The 24,783-nt window shown below is 50.5% G+C and overlaps 1 protein-coding gene and 1 long non-coding RNA gene across 14 annotated transcripts in view; both read right to left on the bottom strand.

Moving 5' to 3' along the window:
- CUX1 (cut like homeobox 1) overlaps positions 1–24,783 on the bottom strand; it is a 376,259-nt gene that overhangs the window by 126,881 nt on the left and 224,595 nt on the right. For all 13 annotated transcript variants that reach the window (XM_045461928.1, XM_045461932.1, XM_045461926.1 and 10 more), the window contains 4 exons: positions 23,534–23,671; positions 19,151–19,274; positions 15,123–15,199; positions 13,610–13,676 (listed from right to left, as the gene is read on the bottom strand). In XM_045461928.1, the coding sequence (XP_045317884.1) occupies positions 13,610–13,676; positions 15,123–15,199; positions 19,151–19,274; positions 23,534–23,671 (406 nt within the window). The remainder of the gene's footprint in view (positions 1–13,609; positions 13,677–15,122; positions 15,200–19,150; positions 19,275–23,533; positions 23,672–24,783) is intronic.
- On the bottom strand, positions 1,258–9,761 carry LOC123589604. The gene is made up of 2 exons (XR_006708418.1): positions 4,416–9,761; positions 1,258–4,201 (listed from the first exon to the last, which is right to left on the bottom strand). It is a non-coding gene; the product is annotated as an uncharacterized LOC123589604 (long non-coding RNA).

The following is a 24,783-nucleotide window of genomic DNA, read 5'->3' as shown; positions in this document are numbered from 1 at the left end:
GACCTCTCAGGGACGCGGGAAGCAAGTGTAAAGACTGAGCCCCGAGGCTGCTCCCTGTGCCCGTGAGTGCCAAGCACACAGGAGGCACCCCAGCAGATCATTACTGGGTAGATCAATGTTCAAAATAACCCCTGACATGGGTGTGTGTGTGTGGGGGGGGTAATGCCTCGATTTTGATGAAAGGAGGAAGGTCCTTTAGCTCAGATGAAAATACGTTTACACCTTCCCCTCGTTAGGAAAATCAGCCGCAGACTTTCTGATGCACATTCTCTCACTGTGGCTCACTTGCATTCACGCCCCGTGTTATGCTAATGGTGTGCGAGGCAAGCTAACCCCCACCTTGCTTCTTCCCGCAGGGGTCCAGGCACGTGAGGTGCACACCCAGGGGGGCAGGCAGGCATCCACCATCCCTAGAGGAAGGGTCTGTCAGACACAATCAGAACTGTGCGTGTACGGATGCGGACAATACCTCCTCCAGCCCCAACTGTTTCGTGGCTGGGAGAGGTGGGTTTGACGAAAGCCACACAGGCTGTTATTAAAAGCCCACGTAATGTGGCAAGCACTGTGCGAAGTTCTAGGGCAAAGCACTAGGGGGCACCAGTCGTGGCCCTCGGGATGCTGCCAGTCTCATGTCGACGCTGACCCTCTCTTGTGCCGTGGTCCCCTCCGACAGTCTAGTAAGAGAATGTGGACCTCTTCCTGGAAAAATGTTTTAAAAATATGTATGTTTACTAAGGAAAACACTTCTTTTGAAGTGCAGTTACTATAGTACTTAAAACAATACCCGAATTTGGGAGATAGTAACACACGTTCTTTATCGAAGCGTGAAATAAGGAATCTGGTGGTGGCTCTCAGAACCACGGGCTATTTGAGGGATCAACAATTGTAATGTGATGGAAAATACGATTTCCACTTGCAACCAAGTCACAGGTTCCTATTCTGTTTTTTTTTTAATTAATTTTTTTAAAGTTTATTTATTCACCTTGAGAGAGAGAGAGGGTGCAAGTCGGGGAGGGAGAGAGAGAGGGAGACAGAATCCCAAGCGGGCTCTGCACCGTCAGCGCAAAGCCTGATGTGGGGCTCGAACTCACAAACCCTGAGATCACGACCTGAGCCGAAGTTGAACGATTAACCGACTGAGCCACCCAGGCGCCCCTCTTATTTCTGGTTTGTTGACCTCACTTGCAAGGGAAGGAAATGCTACATCATAGTCAGATGTTAGTGAAAATAAAGATGTATGTTTTCTGGGGGGGGGGGGGGGGGGGTCCAAATTCACGGTCCCCTCCCACCTGGAATCCTCTCCCTGGAACGAGAGACCAGATCCCCTCTTAACATGCACGCAGAGGCTGGTGCAGGTAAGTGTGGGCACAGGAACGGGATGTGGAGGGGCAGGGATCTGCTTCTGGAGAAAGGCTGGTGACGATGCGCTGGGATGTCAGAGCACGGTGAGCCTGGAAAGGCCCGAGATTCTACGAGGGGAGTGATCATCAGATTCGGCATGAAATGAGGCGGTGAAGGCCGGGCTGACTCACGAAGCCTGTCGCGCACTACGTCATGATTTTTCAGCAGAGGCAAGAGAGAGCCATGGAAAGATTTTAAGGAGGACAGATTTTAACGGGATAAGATTTACATTTCAGGAAGATACTTTCAGCAGACACTTGGAGGATGGATTAGTCCAGGGAGAAATTGGCAGCAAGGAGATCCATTGGGAAGATACTAACGTAGCAGGGCCAAGAGACGAAAAGAGCCAAATGATTATAGTGAAAAGGGAGGGATGCAGAATGTCTCAAGGAGGTGGAATTAATATGGCGTAGATAGCAGGGATGGTAAGAGGCAGGAAGGACCCTCTGTCTCTGGAATAAAGGAGGACCCTGTTTGCCTTAAGTGGGAAGAAAAGCTGTCTGCAGGGAAGTCACGGACAGTGAGGTCACTTGAATTTGAGATGCCCATGAAAGAACTGTCTGGAAAGGAGATGGAGCTGAAAATATAGAGCTTTCTCTACTGGGGTTCTCAACTTTTTCTTATTGCTCCGTCAGGACTCTTTATATATAGATAGACATCTGTCATAGACAATGCAAATATTTTTTGTCAGTTTATCAATCAACCAATTCGCAGAAAGCTGTGAATTTCCCTGATTTCCACGTTTGGCCTCACGCTTCGAAAGGTTTTTCCCACCCCCACATCATATAGGTAGCCATCTAAAGTTTCTCCTAGTGTTTTTATGTTTTTTTACACTCACATATTCAAAACATCTAGACTTGATTCTAGATGGGGCTCAGCTCTGACTCTTGTCTTTTACATAGTTGGCCAATTATTCTGACACCACCTACTGAAAACTCCACCCTTCTCTAACTTATTTAAACTCATGCAACTTTTACAGACAGCGTTTTCTAAAACCAATCCTTAATTTCAAAACTTTCACTAATATACAGAGCTACCAGCAAAAAAAAAAAAAAAAAAAAAAAAATCATATGCCTACACACAGAACTGACCATTTGATGTAAGTGGTACTTTTTCCATTATTGATGGTTAATTCCTTCCTTCCTTTTTTTTTTTTTTTTTAGTAGGCTTCATGCCCAGAGTGGAGTCCAACACAGGGCTTGAACTCACAACCCTGAGATCAAGACCAGAGCTGAAATCAACGGTTGGACACTTAACAGACTGAGCCACCCACGTGCCCCCGGATTCTGGATTTGTAACTACACTTGTGCTTCCCAGGGAAAAACGGGAGTGTCCAGTAATCTTTCTGCTCGGTAAGTCCTAAAAATCGTACAGCTTTCTTAAGGGTTGAGAAGAGCGCACGAGTACATCAAAGCGAGGACAAACGTTGAAAAGATAAATGAAAAGGTAAAAATATAGGCTAGCCAATAAAATTTTGAGAGTAGGCTGCTTTAGTGCTCCAGGCTATCTTGAGAAGTTTCCAAACACCACATCATTTCCTTTTTGCCCCCCCTCCCGATTCCTTTAGGTTTACCTTTAGGGAAATTAGAGGGCGCACGTGCGGTCGTTTGGGGTTAATCCTCACTGATGCTGAATGCCCTGAGTCTTTGCTTGTTCATCAGAGCATTAAATCTGAAAGCTCAGGAGAGCAGTGCAGCCAGGCTGCAACAGTGAAGCTATAAAGTTCTGCATTAAAAATTCATATCGCAGGCTCGCCTCGGAACTCGGCTCTGGCTGAAAGGAGAGCTGACGGGGAAATATGAGACACCCCACTGTCTTTCTGGCAATTGGAGACATTCCTCAACAAACAGCACCTCAGGAAGGGAATGAAAGGGCAAACAGGCCGTGAAGGAAATCAATGAGTTCAATTATCTCGCTCGCGCTTACTCTCCTATAGGAAACTTTTCATTCTTAAGGCTGGTTCCAAAAAGTTTTTTTTTTTGTTTTTTTTTTTGTTTTTTTTTTTACCATATCCCAAAACCAGAGCCCTAGACATCCTTGCTGGTGCCCAGATGTTTGGCACCTCTCTTAATTTGTTTTACAACAGCCCAGAGAGCCCCGAAATTCTCCAAGCCACACGGGCTGAGATGTCTCCTGGAGTCTGAGTCGCCTCGATGCGCGGCCGGCGGGGACCACACGCGAACGACTTGCTCTCGCGTCGGGAGGTGGGCCTGCGCACATGTGGCATTTAGGTTTCAGCAGAGCTGCTCGGCGGTTATGAACCTCCAGAGGTTAAGGCATCAACAGCTCTGCAATAGCATGTGCTCGGAGCTTTCTGCACCCCACCCCCCTCACCCCCGCCTTAGCCGCGCCCACAGGGTAACTGGCTACGAGTCCCTTAGGACGATGACTCCCACAGCCACAGCGTGCTGACGTGGACCAAGAGGCACAGACACACCGACTCTCATAAGGTCAACACAGATAAAGGATGGGGCCCTTCAGGGCTGGGAAAGACCTCAGGCTGGGGGAACTCGGCCACCATTTTTTCCGACGGGCCAGGCAGGACGCGAGGGGCCTGGTAGGCGACAGTGGTGGTGACCGCGAGCCCCGTTTGCCGAGGGTCCGTGTGCAGATACCGCGGCAGGCACTTTCTACGGGCATTACTTCATTCCGCTGGTGAGGAAACTCAGGCCCGGGTACAGAAACGGAGCGCCCGAGGCCGGGGCTCTCCTCCTCCTGCTCCCAGAGTGTCTTCCCTGGAGACCACTCCACAAACAGGCTGCAGGGGCCCAGCTGGCACACAGGATGGGGGATCCAGGTTCTGGGAAGCAAGGGGGGGATAAAGTGAAGAGGCCAAAAAGGGAGCAGGCTCCTCAATGCCGCCCGTTGCCATCGGCCCAATCTGCTCGTTTTACTAGTCAGCACACAGCTACTGCTGAGGGACGGGACTCTGAGGGGCCACACCGGTGACAGAGCTGGGGCCGGAACCCAGGGTCTCCTGACAACAGGCCTAGCCCCTTCCACCGCCCACTGACCAGAGGAGGCCGGGACGTCTGTCAGTGTCACAGAGCAGCAGTCTGGTGGCGAGGCCAGTGCCACAGGAGCCCTCGGAGCATTCTGGGAGTCCAGACTCTCCCGTCTGGTGACGCCACAGGGAAGCCACCTAAAAATGCGACAGCCACTGGCAGGATAAAGAGGCACAGAAAGATGGAGTGTGTCTGGAGTGTTCTAGTTTTAACCTGCAAGGCAAGGAGGGCAGTGTAATGAATCAGGCTCACAAACAACAGGGAAATTAACGAGGAACTATCCCACGGCACACCTATTTGATGGAATACTGCACTGCCCGCTTTTAGTTTCTGAAGGATGGTTAATGACACAAAAGAAACACTTAGATGTCAAGTAAAACAAAAAACAAACAACCAACAGCCTAGAAGTGAAAAGTGCCTATCCATCTGATGCCGTCTGTAAAAGACAACAGAATTAATAAACCACGGTCTAGAAAAAAAGACAGGAAGGAATATGCCAAAGCGTTAACAAGTTATCTCTGCATCATGAGATGACGCCTGATGACCTCTATTTTCTAAAACCATTTAAAATTTTCTAAATTTGGTATAATCCACAGGCAGGACTTTTGTAATTACAAATATTGTGTCATATAAAAGGGGTTGATCTTCACCGATCTGGGGGCAGTCCGTGGGAAGAAGAATCTCTCGCCTCTCCCAGCCCTCCTGCTTCCCTTCCAAAGGGCTGTCGACCGGTCGGCGTGCATCCGATCACATTCTCCTCTGCCACCTGGGGAGCGGGGAGGCACTGGAGGAGAAGTGCTGCGTCATGGTGACCCGCGTGGTCACAGACCTCCCGCAGAGAGCCAGAAATGTGTGGCCCTCGGAGGAATTCCACTAGGGGCAGGAACTGGCGTGTGTTCTCTAGGCTGGGCCTCTGTAAGGCTTCTTCTTGAAGCCCTCTCGTGGTTTAGATGGCTCCCTCTCTCTTCCTAGAAGCCACCAGGTCCCTTAGGTTGTCCTGCCAGAGTGTCCTTGATGTCCATGGTCAGGGTCCAAGCCCTGTGCTACTCAGACCTCATCTACCTGTCGTCAAGGTGAAGGCTCATGCTGATTTAGTACATCGATCAAAGTCTCTCTCTTGATGACGTACCTGTGACCGTGCTGACGCGCAGATGAGGGTCATCGTTGGGGCGCCTGCGTGGCTCCATTGGTTAAGTGTCCAACTTTGGCTCACATCATGATCTCACGGTTCCATGAGTTCGAGCCCTGCGTCAGGCTCTGTGCTGACAGTGTAGAGTCCGCTTTGGAATCTCGGTCTCCCTCTCTCTCTGCCCCTCCCCCACTCTCAAAAATGAAAAAAAGAAAGAAGATGAGGTCCCTCTTCGGAGGCAGTTCAGTTGACATTTGTCAACTTACAGGTGTTCTTACAGGTCATTAGATACACCTTGATGGCCACAAATTGATGATTTTCTCCAACGGTCCCCAAACCTGTTTCCTTGAGTTTCAAACTGTGAGCTCCTCAAGATTTACCTTTATAGAGAATCAGGAAAACTTCAAGGGTCTCTAAAAACACAACATTTTGAGCCTGGGTGGCTCAGTCGGTTGAGCTTCCAACTTCAGCTCAGGTCATGATCTCACAGTTCATGGGTTCGAGCCCTGCATCAGGCCCTGTGCTGACGGCTCAGAGCCTGGAGCCTGTTTCGGATTCTGTGTCTCCCTCTCTCTCTCTCTCTGCCCTTCTCTACTCGCACTGTCTGTTTCTCAAAAATAAATAAACGTTAAAAAAAATTTTTTTAAAAATGCACAAAATTTTTGTGAATGCCCGCCGAACCCAGATGACAATCGAGGAATAATGCTTTTCCCCTACAATACCGTCTCCAAGGATGCTGTATGAATATGATCACTATCTCTCCATCCGTAAACATGTTATATACACACACCACATACGGGATCGCCCTCTGTACCGTATATATATGCGTGTTTTAGCGTACAGAGCACAGCGTGTGAGCCCATGTGCGGATCCCATCTGGAACCGCCCGCCCCCTTCACTCTGCCGTTCTGGTAGGTGACACAACGCCTGACATTTTAACACAGGCCTTTAGGAAGATTAGCTGAAGGCGGGAGGCGTAGAGATTGCTGGTTCTCACTGCTGCCACGTAATTTCCAGCTGCATCTGGAGTCCACGGAACAGGTGAAGAATCCTTGGCACTCAGAGGAAATTCTACATGGATTTGAAAACACGAAGCCACCCCCTCCTTCCCGTGCAGCGCCCTGGGCTGGGAAATCTCCAGATCTGGGCTGTGCTGCTTTAGAGATGCTGCTGTTGCTGCAGAAGCCAAGGAAAGCCTTTTAGGGCTCACCCAGGCATCGGATTTTAGGTGTGAAGTGAAATACTTGTACAGGGATGGAAAATCCCAGGAATTCTACAAAATGCACATTTATACTCTTTGGGAGATAAGCTACAGAAAAAAAAAAAAAAGTCCTCAGCTGTTCCCTGCAAGTGTGACTTGGTTGCCTCTAAGGTTGAAGGGACAGGAGGGTTCTTTATTCAAGCCCATCCCCACGAAACCATGAAAGAAGCTGCCTGTTTTTAGGGAAATTAATCTAACCAGGATAATTACAGCAACTCGTACTGGAAATTGATGACTCATCAAAAAGACAGGAAGTAGAAAATGTTCCGTTCTTAAAGGTACAGCAGAGAGAGTCCGTTCAGACACTAAAGTTGGTATTTGCAAATGCAACTGGGGGATGAAGATGTGTCCCGCAGGATCATCAAAATACTAGTGTGGTTCTCAGGCTTTGTCGGTTGGGCTCTACCTGGCCCAGGTTTCTAAGTTTTTCACGTGGCAACGTAAAAAAATAAATACGAGAGCGACCAGTCTGGAAGGGCCGGTAGGGTGGGGCTTGTGGGGAGCGGAGGCTTGAAACTCTCCTGGAAACCTCTCACCTGGCGCTCTCTTAAGAAGGCAGCACCAGAACGGGACTTTGTGGGCCACCATGGCAGTGTGTGAACTGCCCTGGATTCTGAGTGTGCGCAAAAACCACCGCGAAAGAGTCCAGGGCGATCTGTGTGCAGGGAAGGTGTCTATACCACGGCCACTCACTGGCACACCATCTGCACTTCCTACCTGGGCGTCGTGTCTGGAGCCGTCCCTCGTCAAATTGCCTCTCGGGGCCTCTGTGCCCCGCTGCTGGGCATTCCCTACCTCTATGATGCGGGGTACGGGCTCCCCTCAACCATTCCATAAAGCCCTAAGCCAGGCTCACTTGGGAAGGTTTCCTTTCTCAGAGCACACTGCGTTTTGTGAGAAAGCACTGGTTACAGACATGCGATAAAGAAAATACTCTCCTATCAACCCAAGTGAAGTTCCCCATAAATGTCTCTTTTGTAATATACTAGGTAAGTATGTGTATATACAATGTAGTTCTTTTAAAGAAGCACACAGGAAAGGAATAGAACACGAGTAACCTTAAGAAATGTGCATTTTTTCTGGCAGGAGAGGTTTGGTAGGTTCAAATTCTCCTAAGACTAACATTAGCTGTTAAAAAAAAAAAAAAAAAAAAAAATAGAGCATTTCAGTGTAATCAGGTATTTTCTTTCATCGGAGGCTCAGAGTCACAGACCCCAAGCTGAAGGGGATGGAACAAGCCGTCTGTATGTGTTAGCACCGAAGCTACTTTTGCAACCGGCATTCGGGGGACAGACCAAAGAGGTAGGTGGCCGTGGACTTGCACTTGAGAAAAGAAGAGGAAGAAAAAAAAGGGAATTCCTGCACTGGTGCCCAGGACGCTAGTCTGGGAGGGTAACCCCCTCCTGCGGTGTGAGGTGCCAGCCCAGCCACCAGCCCAGGTGAACAGCTGCAGCAGGCGAGCCAGAAGCGAGGCAGGCTTCTCTCTGGGGCCAGATGCCACGCGCCGAAACGAAGCCCGCCCGCCCGCCCCCACGGCCATCCTGGGAACTGTCTAAAGTCCACACGCTGTGCTTGGCTGCAATCTCCGAGGCAAAGTCGGTCAGGGTGCTACATCTCCATTTGCTAACACAAGTGGGGTGAGCTGAGCTGCACCTCTGAGAAAGGAGGGATCTTTTTAACTAAAAAAAAAAAAAAAAAAAAAAAAAAAAAGCAGAGAAATAATTCATTTATTTAACCCAGAAACGGTTATAATCTGCAACCCTGCAATCCTCTTACACAACTGTTTTGGCAAACCCCCCTGTGTTCCGACAAATATTAAACTGTGCTTGCCATTTGTCTAAGGAACCTCGCATTAATAAACATGAAGAAGAACACTTTTACCTCCCACTCTCAATGACGGGACAAAACAAAGACCAGCTGTATTCATCAATGGGTCCTTGTTCTGCACATAAAGGCTAATTACATTTTGCTTCAAGCCTACACATGGAAAACTTTACTGCTGCTGTCCCTGACAAAGTCAGCCTGCGCTGTCCCAGCTGACGCAGGGCGGTGACCGCACACAATGAACCAGGCTCTCTCGGAACAGCCCTGGTGCCTTCGACCTGCAGGCTTCTTTCCAAAACGGGGGTGAGGGAGGGTCACCCCGGTGACATCCCCCGGTGACGGAAAGGCAGAGGCAACGTGGGCTCTTCAAATCCCATTGGGATTTGGGGCCATTAACGTCAACCTTCCCTGAGGACGGCTAATTTCAGAAACGCACAGCAAGCCCTACCGTGAGCTTGCTGGGCATAGGTTCTTTTTGGCGACAATAGAGTGGCTGATGGCCGGGGCGGGCTGTCACCGCGCTGGGGGCTGCCCGCGCACCTTCCCGTTACCCTGCACAGCCAGCCGGTCTCTTGACCGCCACTGTGCCCGCCCGTTGCAGGGTGAGGGCAGCGGGAGTGGTGGGCAGCGAGCTCCCCCAAGGACACATGGAGAGTCGTGGACCCCGCGACCCGCTCCGGGTCAGCCTTCTCCAAAGCCCCCACCCACTTCCTGCATTTTCTGTAACAAGTATTTAAGAATCCCTACTGTCACAGAGAGAAAATAAATTGTTGTGAGACATTTTAAGACCATTTGTGAAAAGACTTGCCCCTGGAGGGCTTATATTCATAGGTATTGATGAAAAGACATCGAGTCTAATGAGATACATGGAGGGTGGGCGTGAGGGCGGGACAAACGTTTCCCAGAAAACAGAAGAGGGGAGGGACGCGGAGGGGGAAGCTTCCATCTACATGGGATCTCCAAGACTGAAGCAACCCCCTGAAAGCTACAAGAAAGTAGTGATTATTAACTCAGTCCATTCTCCACATTTTTTGCGGATTACTTACTCTGGGAACCATGTACAGTAAGTGTTTGGCCCTAGGCTGCCTTTTTGTCAACAGCTAGTCCATTTCTGACTTGGGAAACGACCGAGCCCTGTGGGGGCCTGAGTCCACCCCCTTCCCCTCCCCCGGCCCCACACACACTGCGCCCACCTTGCCCCGTCCCCATGTCCGGCACTTCTGGCTGGCTCCCCAGGTCAGCGTGGCTGCCCTGTGTTTTCATTCCCTTTGCCTCCAGCAGCCCCTGGCTGGAACTCATCTTTCAACCTCAAACCACACGTCACCCCCTTCAGGAAGGCTTCCCTGATTACCCTTTCCTTTTGTTCAAGCTGGGTGGACTTCCCACTGGCCTCTGCGGAGTCTGGCCATGAGAGTCCTGGCACCAGGAAGGGGGGAGGGTGAGGTCAGGAGTCCTCTCAATGCTGCCGCATTGCCTCTGTGGTTTCCCTGCTCCCTGCCCCGGGCTGAGTGCACCGGGCTGAGTGCACCGTCTGGTTTCCGTGGACACCCTGACAGCACAGGGCCTGTCACAGCAGTGATCACACCGGATTGCAATGGCTCCCCACCCCCACCCTGCTGAGCCTTCTTTCTCAGGGCTTCCAGAGCCCAGCTAAGTGCCAAGCACAGAAGAGGCCTCCAGGAATGTCTGCTGCGCCAACGAGTGGATCTATTCTGAGTCGTGCCCATCACGAGAGTTAGGCTTTTTCTCTCCACGCACAGCCGTATATGCCACACCTCTGGCTCCCTTCTCATCACCGGAGAAGGTGAGAATTTCCTGCTCGGATCCCGGGAGGGGACGCACCCCAAGAGTGCCCACGGCCCCATAAGCAGTTTTTAACAATAGCCACAGTCCCAAAGCAAAGCATTTTTACACAACAGAATAAGCAACTCTCATACTTTTTGATACTACGTTCCGCTTCCTGTAGTTTGGTGAAAGTGAGCAAGTAACACATAGATTTTCATTTATATGGGGAAAACACCTTTTTGGCCTTAAGACATGCGGATACAAAGAGAAAGAGTCTGGAGACGTTTCTCACTGAGCCCACACCAGTTACAACCACCCGGTTTCTCGTCAGATGCCAGTAGGGTTGGAGCCTAGGAGAGGTCTAGGGCCTCTGAGGCTCCCCCCGGTGACCTTGCCGATTCAGGGGACCCAAGATTTAATGTTCTTACCTATAAAATGACAGAGCGGGCTGCTTAGGAAAAGCCCAGGAGTCAATGCACCTGTGAACAGTAACTAGAAAAACACTTTAGACTCAAAATCGTCCTCGTCATCTTAAGAGGTACCTCTGACCCTGTTCTAGGGAGCCGATTCCCCTGAGAGCAGGGCCCTGTCCTTGGATAACTGGCGGTTCTGGGTGAGAGAAGCGAGTCCTTCCCCAGCGTCAGCCCGGCCTCTAGCAAGGTCGGACAGGGTGGGGACAGACAATGAGAGACACTGCCTCTCTGGCCTGTCTCCCAGTTGCCCCCCGGGCCACCATATTCTCAACCAAAGAAATGGAAACCTGTGAGCAGGGGACATTTAAGTCCTTCCTACATGGCTGTTTTCTGCTGCGTCGCTTCCTCAACCCTGAAAACAAACCGATTAAATGGACACACGTTTTCTACGTGGCCTTTAGAAGCCCAGTAAAAAATTATGAATGTGAACCAGGGGCCAGTACTTAGCAATCATGTGACAAGTGGCATTATCTGCTGTCATTTCCGAACAGTTTCGGTAGACGCTATGTGTCACCAGGCCGTTTCTCTCCCCTAAGTAGGTGGACGTTCGTGACTAACAGCATCTCCCCAGCGTGCCCCGCGAGGACACGGTAGGAGACATCGGCTTCTGAAAGTCAAGCTTTTGTAACACTCTCAGAGCAGTGGCTTTCAAAAGAAAATTCTGATTGAGATCCACTGGAAGAACTACATTCTACACTGTGGCCCAGTAAGTGTACGTTTACATTTTTACAGTTAGACACACGATTAACCCAAAAGGGTCACAAAACAATACCCGACTTTCCTGTGTGCCACGAGCCATGATATCTTCGACTCTATTCGGTTATTTTGTTTTCTATTGAATTTTACTGCCCAACTGGCTGGTCGCCACTCACTAAATGGATTTCACCACTGTGACACCCAGTTTCAAAAACGCTAGCTTAGAGGCACTCAGAGACTGGTTGTACGAGCTTTTACATGCGTAGTAATGCAAACTTTGGTTAATTATAGAAACACAAGATGTATCTATGTCTTCCAGAAAGAGGTGTGGTTTGCTAAAAATAAAATATTGAAAACTAGTGAAATAAATAGATCACCACCGAAGTCACTATGAATTTTGTCAGTGAGTAAACTGATGTTACTAAGAAGGCATGGGCCAGAGGACCAGAAGGAACTATTTTAGAAAGGAAATGCTATAAACTGAGGACTGTATCAGATGGAACAGATACCGATTGACCTCTGTATCAGATGAAAATATTGTAACTTATAAAACTGGAATTTACTGAGAAAAACAACTACTATTCTACTTAGTAGATAAGGTCCAGACAGAAAGGATAGAAAAACAAAGATGGCGGACTGGCAGAGTAAGGAAGCCGGACGCGGATACCAGGGAACATCAGGGTGACAGCAGTTGAAACGGCTTCTGCGGAGCTTACATCTAGAGGGGCGAAGGGGAGACGGCTCTGCACGTTTGCCACATCCCGTCGACAGCGACGCCCAGGTTGGGGAAGTTAATAGCAGAGCCTCCAGGTCTCAAAGTGAAATCTCAACCAGCTATCCCACCCCTTAGAGCCAGCTCGTTCTACCTCACCTGAAGCCACACTTTAGCACACTGACAGGAGAGGGAACGTCCACGGGGATTAGATATGCCAACAGGCCGAGTCGCCGAGACTGAGGAAGGTATTTAGTCTTTGTGCGGGAATTCTGGGCTCACGATCAGAGTTGGTTTTGAGCACCAGGCCTGGGTAGGTGGGCGCTCACAGTCTGGAGCTACTAACTCACACAGAGCAAAGGCAAAGAGCCCACCGAGAGAGGCCCCGTGAGCAACAGGCCCAGCAGCAACCTTGAAGGCCGAGGGCGAGTGTGATGGGACAGAGGGACGACCTATGCAGAACAGGAGCCTCGGAGGGGGTGCACTATTCAGAGCCCCTGCCCGCTACCCAGAAGGCCCGCTGTGGGAGCACAGCAGGAGGACACGGGTCTCTAAGGGAGACAGGAGGACCCTCCCAGGACAGGAGAAGGCGAACCAACGCCTTGCCTGGTGCCGCCTGTCTGGACTTCGGCAGAGGAGAGCATGGCTAGGGACAACGTCTGTTGCTTCTCCACCTCTCTTGACTTATGTCAATACTATTCCTTCTTTTCTGGTGTTCTGCAGGGAGAGCGGGCTGGAACAGGTGTCCCTGTGGCAGATCACACACTTCCTTCCGCCACAGCCACCTGTGACATACCTGCCCAAATGCACGCATTCCCGACGTATACACAGACGTGTATACGTGTATACATTCCCGATGTGTGCACAGAGATGCCCGGTGTCCTAAGGTAGGAGTTGAATAAATACATCCATGTGGGAGCCAAGGACCCAGACACAGGGAAAGGTGACGTGATTTGCACAGACCAAGCTCCACAAAACGTCTCCTGTATCACATCTTCTGTAAGTTGCCTTTTCCCCAAGTTTTCTTAGAAAAAGGCACATGTTGAGGAGGCTTCACACTAATTAAAGACAAAAGTTTCAGCGTTCTGAGAGCACCAGAGATTACGGTCACATCGTGGGGAGTAAACTGACGCCAGGAGTTCACGGGGGTGCTGCTGTGTTCCTCACGGCGGCTCTGAGGCCAAGCACCTCCTGAATCCCGTACCGCTTGGCAAAAGCTGACAGACAGGAGGGCAGAGCCGGGGGAATTTTCTATGGATTAGCAAAATACAGGTGACACCTGACCGAAAGCATGCAGACAGAGGAAGTCAGGCAGAGACTTACTTGGCAGTAATTTCTTCATCGTATTTGGTTTTCAGGTCAAATAATTCTGTTCGGGTTTTTTCCAGGGCTGAAAGGCAGAGGACACAAAGCCGTAATGTAAGATGCCAGTTGTCCGAATTAAATTAAAAAAGCGAAAATATACAAGCAATATATTCTCATCTGAGGAGTCGAAGATAATGCAAATGCACAGAAGTTCCAAAAACCCCCTTTCTTTTCCATTTCATCCACGCACCTCCTGGGAGAGAACGCCGGTTACTAGCTCGGTGTGCAGATTTCCTGCCTTTATGTGTATTTTATTGCTTAAAAAAATATTTCCATACATAACCGCATATATACATATTTCCACCTCTGCATAAATAGGATGCTACAAATATATTCTGAGACTTGTTCTTTTCCTTTAGCAGAAAGGCATGAAAAACTCTCCAGGTCAGGACATAGGCAGTAACAATTAGCTTTCGTACAGAGCTTGCCAAATGCCCGGCACCTCAGGACCCGCAGAAGCGAAGGTTCTGGGGTAAGGATACTTAGATACTCCAAAACAGGCCACTCCCACCCAGCTGGCTCCCCCCCAGAGGCAATTTACATTCCCATCAATACCGCCAGTGTAGCAATGGTGCCTCTACGCTCACCAACACCGGATAGTATCAATTAAAAAAAAATTCTTTTGACAGTCTGACGGGCAAAACGATCTTTCCCGGATTTAATGAGCATCTCCCTGCCTGGGAAGAATGGTTAACTTTTTTTTTTTTTTTTTTCATATGTGTACTGGCCATGTGCATTTTTTCCGCAAACCGCCTGTTTGCGTCTCTAGCCCCTGCTTCTATTGGACTGTTTATCTCTTTTTCTTGATGTGTTACTGGTTTTTAGGAGGTCTCTAGATTTGCGGGGGGGGGGGGGGGGGGGTATTATTCACGTGTCTGTAAATGTGCTGTGACTACACAGCACAGCACTCGGTCGGGTGGTTTTCACTTGGATTCTGAGGTCGTCCAATATTTTTGCCCCCACGTTTCAATTCATTATATCGTGCGGTTTCCCTTTCAGAAAAAAAAAAAAAAAAAAAAAAAAAAGGAAAAAGACAGAGAAGAAAAAAGAAGTGTAAAGAAACGATAAAAACTGTTAGCACACCCTTTTTTTGGTGTCTTAAATTTGAAAGGTCTGCCATGAGTGTTCTTAATTTCGCTCAGGGTGGAAATAAGTGGTTGGTTTTTTGTTTTTTTTTTTCTTTCCTATTATTGTTCCAAATGAAATGTCAGTCCCTGACAGTTTGGTGATTTAGATGTGTTTGTTGGAAAAGGCGCAGGAAAGAAAGGATGGCTTGTGGAAGGATGAAAATGGAATTCAGATCCTCCCGCTTCCGACACCAACAACTCGGGGTGGGCGGCTAATGAAGGGAAGGCGGAGGCGCTGGGGGCTCCGAGGAGTCACTGCTTCGGGGCAACCGGGAGACGGCCCGGAGTGCCCCCTAACTCCGGCCTGCCCTGGACGGACTTTATTAGGATGACGGACAGCACACCTGTCTGCAGAGTCTGGACTTTGTGCTCCGCTTCCTCCAGCTTTGAGGTGGTGGACATCTGTGTCTCCTGCAGCTTTCTGGAAAGGAAGAGAACAAAGCCAAGCTGGTCATCTCGTTTCCCAACGTGAAGGTCTCGTGTGCTCTGCAGCTCGGTGACCAGCAGCTGGCGAGAGGCACACAATCGGTGGCCACTGACGGTGGGCGCGCGCCCGCTCCCTGATCTTTAGCGCCCCGACTCTGCACCCACGTAGGACCGAATGTGCAGGGTGCATCCTGACGTGTGCTAACTGACGCAGCCGGTTATCTTAAATGTGACTTGTTCTTCAAATGCCAGATATTAAAAAAAAACAACAACAACAACAAAAAAACCAACCATCATCACGAACTCATTGTTTTCTGAAGTTACCCAAGAAGAATGATACATTTACATTTTGCTGACACAATGAAGGAATTTGTTGGGATAAAGGATGTGCTAATAGATGTGACAGCTGTTCCATGTCTGTTATAATGGAATGCAGATGTGACCGTAATACCTAATGGGTGGTTCTCAATGTCTGAACCCAACATCCCCAGATTTACATTTCCCCTGATCTCCAAATGAATTCCCTGGTCAATAAATAGCATTCCTTTCTCCTCATCTGCAGAGGATGTCTAAAAATAAGTTTATTATTTTTACATCATATGAATAGAACACACGCGCTCATACTAACGAACCTGGGAATATAGAAAAGTAGAAATTACAGTGTTAAAAAAAAAAAAAATCACCCAAATCTCCATCACCTATGGAAAAAGCCTGCTCGTGTTTTTCGCATATTCTAATGATAAAACTAATAGAGGCTCCAAGTTAAAAAAAAACAAACAAAAACAAAACACATGCACAAATATAGACACTCCGATGTAATATACGAGAGCGTAACATACACTCCCCGCCCCTTTGAACACAAAAGGGATCACAGCCCACCAGGCATTCTTGCTCTTCTCCTCATTTCCACACTCTGGAAACATTCTTCCTCATTCTTATTAAATAATTAACGTAACCAGCCTCTGTGGACACTTAGCTAGTTTATCGCCTCTTTCTACTAAACAGTTCTGCAGTGATCATTATGTAGATATTGCCGTGTAATTCTGAGACGGAATCTGTCGGATGAAATGCTAACAGAGGATGTATATGGTCACAGAGTAGATGCAACGTGTTGTTGTTGTTCTGATATTGAGAAACTTCCCCTCCCAAAAAACCTCACTAACTTAAACTCTTGCTAACAATACACGTTTGTTTTCCTGTGCCAACACTGGATAAAATTAAGCCTAATTTTCCTGCTGAGTAAAGCCGAGCATTTCTCTTTGTATGAACTATCTGTACATCTCCTTGGTCCACTTTGTAGCGCTCAATTTTCCCTATTAATTTCTAAGAGCTCTTATGTGGTGCAAAAATTTCTTCCCACTTTTTTAATTTTAATTTTTATTTTTTTTCTTCCCAGTTTTTTGATGCTTTTAAAATGTTTGGGGGCGCCTGGGTGGCGCAGTCGGTTGAGCGTCCGACTTCGGCCAGGTCACGATCTCACGGTCCGTGAGTTCGAGCCCCGCGTCAGGCTCTGGGCTGATGGCTCGGAGCCTGGAGCCTGTTTCTGATTCTGTGTCTCCCTCTCTCTCTGCCCCTCCCCCGTTCATGCTCTGTCTCTCTCTGTCCCAAAAATAAATAAAATGTTGAAAAAAAATTTAAAAAAAAAAAAAAAAATAAAATGTTTATTGTGAGGGGAGCCTGGGTGGTTCAGTGGGTTCAGTGTCTGACTTCGGCTCAGGTCATGATCTCACGGTTCGTGGGTTCGAGCCCCGCGTCGGGCTCTGTGCTGACAGCTCAGAGCCTGGAGCCTGCTTCCGATTCTGTGTCTCCCCTCTCTCTGCCCCTCCCCTGCTCGCGCTCTGTCTTTCTCTCTCTCTCAAAAATAAATAAACATTAAAAAAAAGAAAAAAAATGTTTATTATTTATTTTTTTAAAAATTCGGTTTTCAATTAGAAATACCTACTCCAAAGTTACTAAAAACAAAATACTGCCTAAGTTTTCTTCCGGTATGTCCATGATTTAATGATTGATATTTAAACCCGAGAGCCATTTCAATTTCTTGGTTGTAAAGAATGAGATGGAAAAAAAAAATCTGTTTTCATCCTCCACCCTGAGTGGTCAGCCCATCGCTTCCCACTTTAAATATAACTCATCCTTTTACCTAGTTTGAAAAGTCAACTTAATAATATCAAATTCCTGGATGAATTTACTTCCACAATTTTCTAACTTTGCTCTGTGCAGCTGTAATCACACTGCATGTGATTCTGTATCATGCATTTTTCACTCCATATCATGCTGGATGCGTTTGCATTTCTGGTCTTAATGCAAATTCTACATGACTATTATTGTAAGGGCTGCATACTGTTTCAGTTGGGGGTGGCCCCTCTTTACCCCCCATGTCTCTTTGGCAGAGGGCATTTTGATTGCTCGCACCCCGCCCCCACACCCTAGCATCAGTAACACGGTAAGAAACTGCTGTGGCCATAAAGTGCTCTCCTGGGAAGCACATTTAGGCTGGGTCAAGAATCTGCTCATCTTGGGGCGCCTGGGTGCCTCAGTGGGTTAAGCATCTGAGTCTTCCTTTTGGCTCAGGTCATGATCTCATGGTGAGTTCGAGCCCTGTACCTGCCCCTGTGTTGAGCTCTGCGCTGACAGTGTGGAGCCTGCTTGGGATTCTCTCTCTCTGCCCCTTCCCCACTCGTGCTCTCTCTCTCAAAATAAATAAGCAAACCTAAAAAAAAAAAAAAAAAAGTCTGCTCACCTTTCAGAACCTGGACTCTCTCCCTGGCTCCCTTCTTTCCTGGCCCTGCTCTCCCAGGCCCCGAGGGACTGGCCTTGGTCCCGCAGCCAGGACTTTGGGAGGCGACACAGGAGCATAAAGGGAGGCCAGGGCTGGAGCAGGGGGTTGGGCTCTGGTCCCACCTCTGGGTGACTAGCCGGGACAGCGTGGGCAGATCCCTAAACTGAAGCCCGGTTTCTCGATCTGGAAAATGAGACCGTCCCCTCTTGAGGAATGTTCTGGGCACTCAGTGAGACACCGGGAGGGCGTGGCACACAATGAGTAGGCACTGGGTGAGTGAATTGGGTCTTGTTAGTTTTCATCAGTTTTTACAAGAAATCTAACCTGCATGAAACTGTCCTAACAATATTAAACTCCCCCGTTTGTGGAAAAGCTCTGGGCGAGGCAGGCCACCAGAAATCCAACGCCCACAGCAGATGGATGGTGCACTAACATATTTTACTGATATCAGCTGTTCGATATATGAAGCACTGTGAGGTAAAGAAAAGGAGGCAAAAAAAAAAAAAAAAAAAAAAAAAAAAAGCAAGCAACCAACCAACCAAACAAAACCCCAAGATTTGTGGGTGATGTCAAATATCCAAATTCTTTTCAGAAGGTGTCAGGCGTTGAGCCTGCATCCAAGGGCTTCCCACAGAGGGCGAACCGTCATTCCCTGTCATCTCGCTTTCTGCTCAATCCCCGGTCCCAGGTGACCCCAACGGACATACTGTGGCCCCTTAACTACCTGACACCATCCACCTGTTGGGAAAGACCAACGACGGTCACTCAAGGTAATCCGACAGATCATAGAGTAAGGGACGCCTTTATCCTTCAAACAAAATTCTGCTGAGAGCCCCACAGAACTGCGCTGGTCTCACAGGCCCATCTTCAATACTTCTCGCAAAGTCGGGGCACCTGGGTGGCTCTGTCAGTCGAGCGTCTGACTTTTGATTTCAGCTCAGGTCATGATCTCAGGGTTCGTGAGTTCGAGCCGTATGTCGGGCTCTGTGCTGACAGTGTGGAGCCTGCCTGGGATTCTCTGTCTCCCTCTCTCTCTGTCCCTTCCCTCATTCTTTCTCTCAAAATAAATAAATAAACTTAAAAAAAACAAAAACAGATACTTCTTGCATTGTGAACTTGGGAGGTAAAAAAAACGTCAAGTGCGGGCAGATGCTGACAGACACTCACCTCTCCTTTTCTGCAAAATCATTTTGTAACTTTTGTTCCTTTTCGAGAGCTATAGTCTCCGCTTGGTTCTTCAGAGTCTGTTCATATTCTCGGATTTTTTCTTTAAGTGCTTTTATCGTAACCTCTGCAGAAAGGGGAAAAAACGACGGTGACACAGGAGCCACAATTCCATGAGGTGACACACACGGGGCTTTTGTAACCGGCTAGGATCGCTGTGTTTTAAACTTTGGCTCCTCAACCCTGACACAAAATCAATGGTTACGAGTCCCTTCGGAGACCTTTTACTCCCTGAATGTTAAATTGAACTTTAAACATTTAGGCTGGGAGGATCAATGGATTTTGCCCAGAAGAAGAGCTATCGTTTCTCCAATACAACTTTAAAAAAAAAGGGGGGGGGTCGATGGTAACATAGAATATCATCTTATTGATGAGCTTCAAATTAGTCCTCTACCAAGGGAAGATTAATAATGTTTTTGTGTGGTTGAAGTCTTTCTCTAAAGAAAACAGTTCATGATTGTGCGTGCGTTTTGGAGGAAGCGGTTTTAGCCAAAGTCAGGCGGGTCCACAGACCTCCCCGGCCGTGGGCTCAGCAGGGATGGAACACTACGTGCCAGGTGGGTGCGGCGCAGATCTCTGCTAGAAGGGCGCAGCTGCAGCCTGGGTGCCAAGGGCACCCTCCCCCAGGCCGGAGTCTGGCGGGTGGGGGCTGTGTGTGCGGGGCAGGTGGCACAGGGCCCCGGGGGAGCCACATCTGAGGGAGAGCGAGTGCCAGGCGCACGGGCGGCAGTGCTGGATGACGGAGGAGCCCTGCGGTGCTCAGTGCTGGGGACACAAGGGCCCTCCGGGGGCAGGGCCGTCCCTGGAAAGTCCAGCCCTCCCCCTGCCCCCCCTGAGTGCATGTTTACAGCCCTCGCTTTCACTACCCAAAATGGAAACGCCGGGGCAGATGTAACGAACAGGGCGGGGTCCTGCCTCAGACCCCTGGCTGGCTCACTGCACCTGCTCCCTCCCACAGGTACCCGCATATCGCCCTCTGTGCCAGACAGTCCCGGGCAGGGCACTGTGGTCCCAGCTCCAAGGAGAGGCGAGCTCCTGGGCAACCACGCCTGCCGTGCATAGATCACCTCGTAGAAGGCCAGGCCGAGGAAGGGCTGAGGCACAAACGAACGGAGGAGGCCAGGCAGGCTGACCGGAGAGGCCCAGGTAGGGCTTGTGACAACGAGGCTCGGGGTCCAGGCCGCAGCGCTGGCTGCCAGGTCTTTGCCCAAGTGACAGGGGCCCCTGGCCATTCGGGTTGTAGCCCACATCCACGCTTACTCCCTGCGCTGCACGGACGTGCCGGCTGAGGCAGGTGCACACCGCTGGGCGGTCAGCACCCGTGTGGCTTAGTGGGTAAGAGCGAACGGCTCTTTTGTTAAGAGAAGCAATTGGCCCTTTTCATTAAGTGGAACCCAAAGGGTTCTCCTTAGAGGGAGAGAGAGGAAATTAAAACCAGTGACCCCGTCAGGGCATCTGAAAGAAAAAGAGGGGGCTTTCTGCCTTTGGGGCTGGCTGTTCGGGGCCTGAAAGAAACACTCTGAGACCCTAATGGCTAGTGATACATACACGTCACTGTCGACCCACAGTGACAAAGCCAAAGTTGGGCAGGAATGAACACTTCCCAAGCGGACACCGCGACAGGTCAACTCTGTAAACACATGCGTGTTCTTTTACGTCAATGATCTCTGTGGCCGTGGGAACGTCTAGCACATCTGCCTTTCACAATTGGTTGGAAAGATCTACACAGCCCGCGGACCTCCGTGCTCCGTCCAATGCGGTTTCTCTGTGTGACACAGCTATGCTCCTTCCAGAGGAGTCTGCGGCACTAGCTGGAGGCTCCCACTCTGTCTGAGGAGGTCTCTTTGCCATCCCCACCAGGGGTGGGCTGCTCGCCGGCCGACCGACGCTAAGCCAGGGGCCAGCTTGTCCTGGAGCCCCTGGGGCCCCTCTGGGTCCAGGACGGCCCCCTGGGTGTGTCCCAGCAGGATCCCCTACGTGTGAGCCCAGGAGGAGGAAGAACAGCCTGGCAGAGAGAGGATCCCAGCGCTCTGCTCTAACCAGCTGTGCCTGGGCGCCAATGGCCTCATCTTTAAATGGCGGGGAGAGTTCCAGCACGGGAGAGAGAGATGCCTTTCCCGCAACTTTCTCAGTCTACACCACGGTGGCGATGATAAAAACAAATGATGTACACCCCACCTTTCCAAATCAAAATCCCTGTGTACTGGGAAGTAAAGAGAGGAAGTTGACATTTTTTTGGATGTTGGGAAAATCGGTAAAGATATCAATAAATAAAGAAGCGGGGGGAGTGGGAATTTCTAGAAAAAAACAACAGTGCCTAAGAGTCATTAATATTCGCTGAGTGTTGGGAAAAGTGCTAAACGCCTCCCCAGCACCCCATGTAAGCCTACCCCAATCCTAAGAGGTCAGTATGCAAAAGGAGGATTTTCAAGAGGTGAGATCACGTGATCACTTGCTCAAGGTCTCAGAGGTACACAGTGGCATCGAAGGCTCTCAAACCAGGTCTGTTTGCCTCCGGAGTCTTTGTCTTAAGTTATTTCATTTAAAAAAGCCCATCAGGGGCACCTGGGTGGTTCAGTTGGTTAAGCACCCAACTTCGGCTCTGGTCATGATCTCGCAGTTCATGAGTTCGAGCCCCGCATCGGGCTCTGTGCTGACAGCTCGGAGCCTGGAACCTGTTTTGGATTCTGTGTCTCCCTCTCTCTCTGCCCCCTGCTCACGCTCTGTCTCTCCATCTCTCTCAAAGTCTCTCAAAGATAAATAAATCCTAAAAAAAAAAATGGTTTTTTTTTAAATAATATAAAAAAAAACCCCATCAGAGGGGTGCCTGGGTGGCCCAGTCAGTTAAGCGCCCAACTTTGGCTCAGGTCATGAGCTCACAGTTCGTTGAGTTCGAGTCCCGTGTGGGGCTCTGTGCTGACAGCTCGGAGCCTGGAACCGGGTTCAGATTCTGTGTCTCCCTCTCTCTCTGCCCCTCCCCTGCTCAGACTCTGTCTCTGTCTCTCTCTCAAAAATAAACATTAAAAAAAATTTAAAAAAGAAAAAGCCCATCAGATGAGGCCTCTGGGGAGGAGGACACCCCACACTCAGTTACAGTTCCTCGCTGGGCAACTGGCCACCGGGGCGCTGACAGAGCTGTGTGGTGGGGGAAGGGGGCCACGCAGAGCCCCGGGCCCCCCCGCACGTCTTCCAATGAAACGAAATCGAACTACAGAAAACACACAGGGCGGGCCTGTCAAAATGAGATGTCAGGGGTCACGGGAGGGAAAAAAGAAGCACCTCCTCTTGGACAGTGTGGCACCCATACCCGGATGTATGCATTTACAGCTTCTCTCTCACCTGCGTGTGGGGGCGGGGCGGGGGAGGCAGCACCTTCTCGCACCTGAATCCCAGCCCACTCAGTCCAACACCTCCCTGTCAAGCGGGACGAAGCTGTGTGGATGCGCCCCAAAGGCTCGCTGCTCCCTGTGGAGCCGGATGGAGGCGGGGCCTCGGCTGGTTCCGTCCCCCCACTACGGGGGAAGGGGGGCAATCTCGGGACTGCGCCTCGAAGCCTGTCTCGCGGTCTCAGAGCTAAAGGACACTTCAAGGCCCTTCAACAAGTAATCCCGTGTCCAGCCCTCGGGGCGTCTTAGACCCACTAAGGGGGAGACCTCTAAGTCGCCCAAGCAGTCGGCCTCCCGCACCCAGCTCCTCCCGCATCTGCTTCGAGAAGGAGCTGAACACAGCTGGATTTTAGGTGCAGGGGGGACTCTGTCCTTCCCTGACAGGAAAAGCCGGGCAACCTCTGCCCTCTCTGCCGGGGCTGACGGCCGGGCGGCCACGCCACGGGGTTGTTCCCTTTCATTAAACTCGTAACAAACAGGCGCCGCCGACAAGGGGACGGTGGAGCTTAGGCACGCGGGCTTGAAGGATGCGTCTGAAGCCTTCATGTCCCAGCAGCCATCGCTAACTGACTTCCTGGACGGGGCCCTTTGATCACAAGCTGGCTCTCTGGCAGGTGTCGCCCGCAGGCGACACGGTGGCCTTTTGAAAGGCGGATCCTATGGCAGGATGATCCAGAAAGAATGTTAAAGAATCCCGGCTGGTCCTGTCACAGGGCCAGAAAATCATACGTAGCTATGGCGCTGAGGAAAAGTTCCACCTCCCAACAGCTAAGCGTCACCATTCTCTCTCTTCAATGACGCCGATGGGGGCCCCACCGGCCTTCGCGTTGTGTAGCCCGGTTCGAGCTCAGCTCGTCGCAACAGGGTGGGGAAGGCAACTAGCAGCAGGGAAGAAAGAAAGAAAAGACAGAGCGGAGCGCACAGTGCGTCTCCCACCAACCTTGGTTTTTCACTTCAGCGAATTCCTTGTTGTACTCTTCCAGAGTTTCCCGCAGCTTCTGGTTCTCTGTTTCAATGTCGTGCAGACGCTGCACTTTGAGCTGGAGTTGCTGCCCGAGGTCCAGAGCTGGCACGGGATCTGCGGGAGGGGAAAAGGCGCGTCACCCCCACTCTGGACACAAGACGAGCCACTTTCACGGTCACACGGAGGCTCGGGGCAGGCCAACCGGGGTGCCCAGGGAGTCGGCCCCCCACCCCCTGCCACTGGCTCCCCACGGGCTGCCACCGCTTGCCAGAGGCCAAGGCACCTGTGGCCTCAACACCCCCTGTCCGCCCCCCAGCCCCCGGCGGAGCCCCGGGCCCCACGGCTGGCTGGTTGGGGTCGCTCCTCTGCGGCCTACCAAGGACGTGTGCGCAGAGCCACCCCCCGGGGCCGCAGCGTATGGACTCGGCCTGGGAACGGCTGGGATTTGCCCACTGCTCCGGCATGGTATGACACCGGAAGGACTTCTCGGTCCTTGATCTGACGGACGGGAAGGGGATGCATGTGGTGACGGCAAGTGGAGGAGCCCCGGGAAGTCAACCCCGTACCGAGAGCCGCGCCTGCAGGATGGACAGTGTGTGCGGAGGTCCCGTAAGCCTCAAGTTTCCCTTAATTCTTACGAAGTTGGAAATAACACCTGATACTCCGAGAGCGTCTTGCCGTCACGAGATACCCTGATGGACATTATCTCACTCGAGCCTCACAGCAATCACGGGAAGAGGATGTGCGGGCCAAAGCGCCGGTAAGCGCAGGGACTTGCCCGAGGCTTCCCGGCTAGTGAGCGGACAGAAAGAACTCGAACCCAGTCTGTTAACTCCATGTGACCATCCTCCCAGTGAGGAAGGTTCCCTGGTGGAGCGGAGGACATCAACGAGGGCTTCCTACGAGGCCACCCTATATAGGGCATGATGGCTCCCCATCGCCGTCCTCCTTTACCAGGGAAGGGTGCTCCGAGGGGGAGTCAGGGCTCAGCACGTGGTGATCTGGCTTCTGCTTTTCCTGAGACACAGCTGGTGACCTGGCCCAGTGTGAGCCTGCCCAGGCCAGCGGGCCAGCCAGCAGGCGGAAGGGGGAGGGAGCACCGCACTCCTGATTATAGTAGGGACGGGACGAGACAGCACCTGGGCTGGCTAGGTGAGGTCCCGTGGCCAATTCAACGTACAACCTGCCATCAGATTTACTTACAAAAAACTGGATTTTAACCTAAA

Source organism: Leopardus geoffroyi, chromosome E3 (assembly GCF_018350155.1).
Source record: "Leopardus geoffroyi isolate Oge1 chromosome E3, O.geoffroyi_Oge1_pat1.0, whole genome shotgun sequence".
Lineage (NCBI taxonomy): Eukaryota > Metazoa > Chordata > Mammalia > Carnivora > Felidae > Leopardus > Leopardus geoffroyi.
The sequence above is the reverse complement of the archived record's forward strand: the minus strand, read 5'-3'. Positions and strand labels throughout refer to the sequence as shown.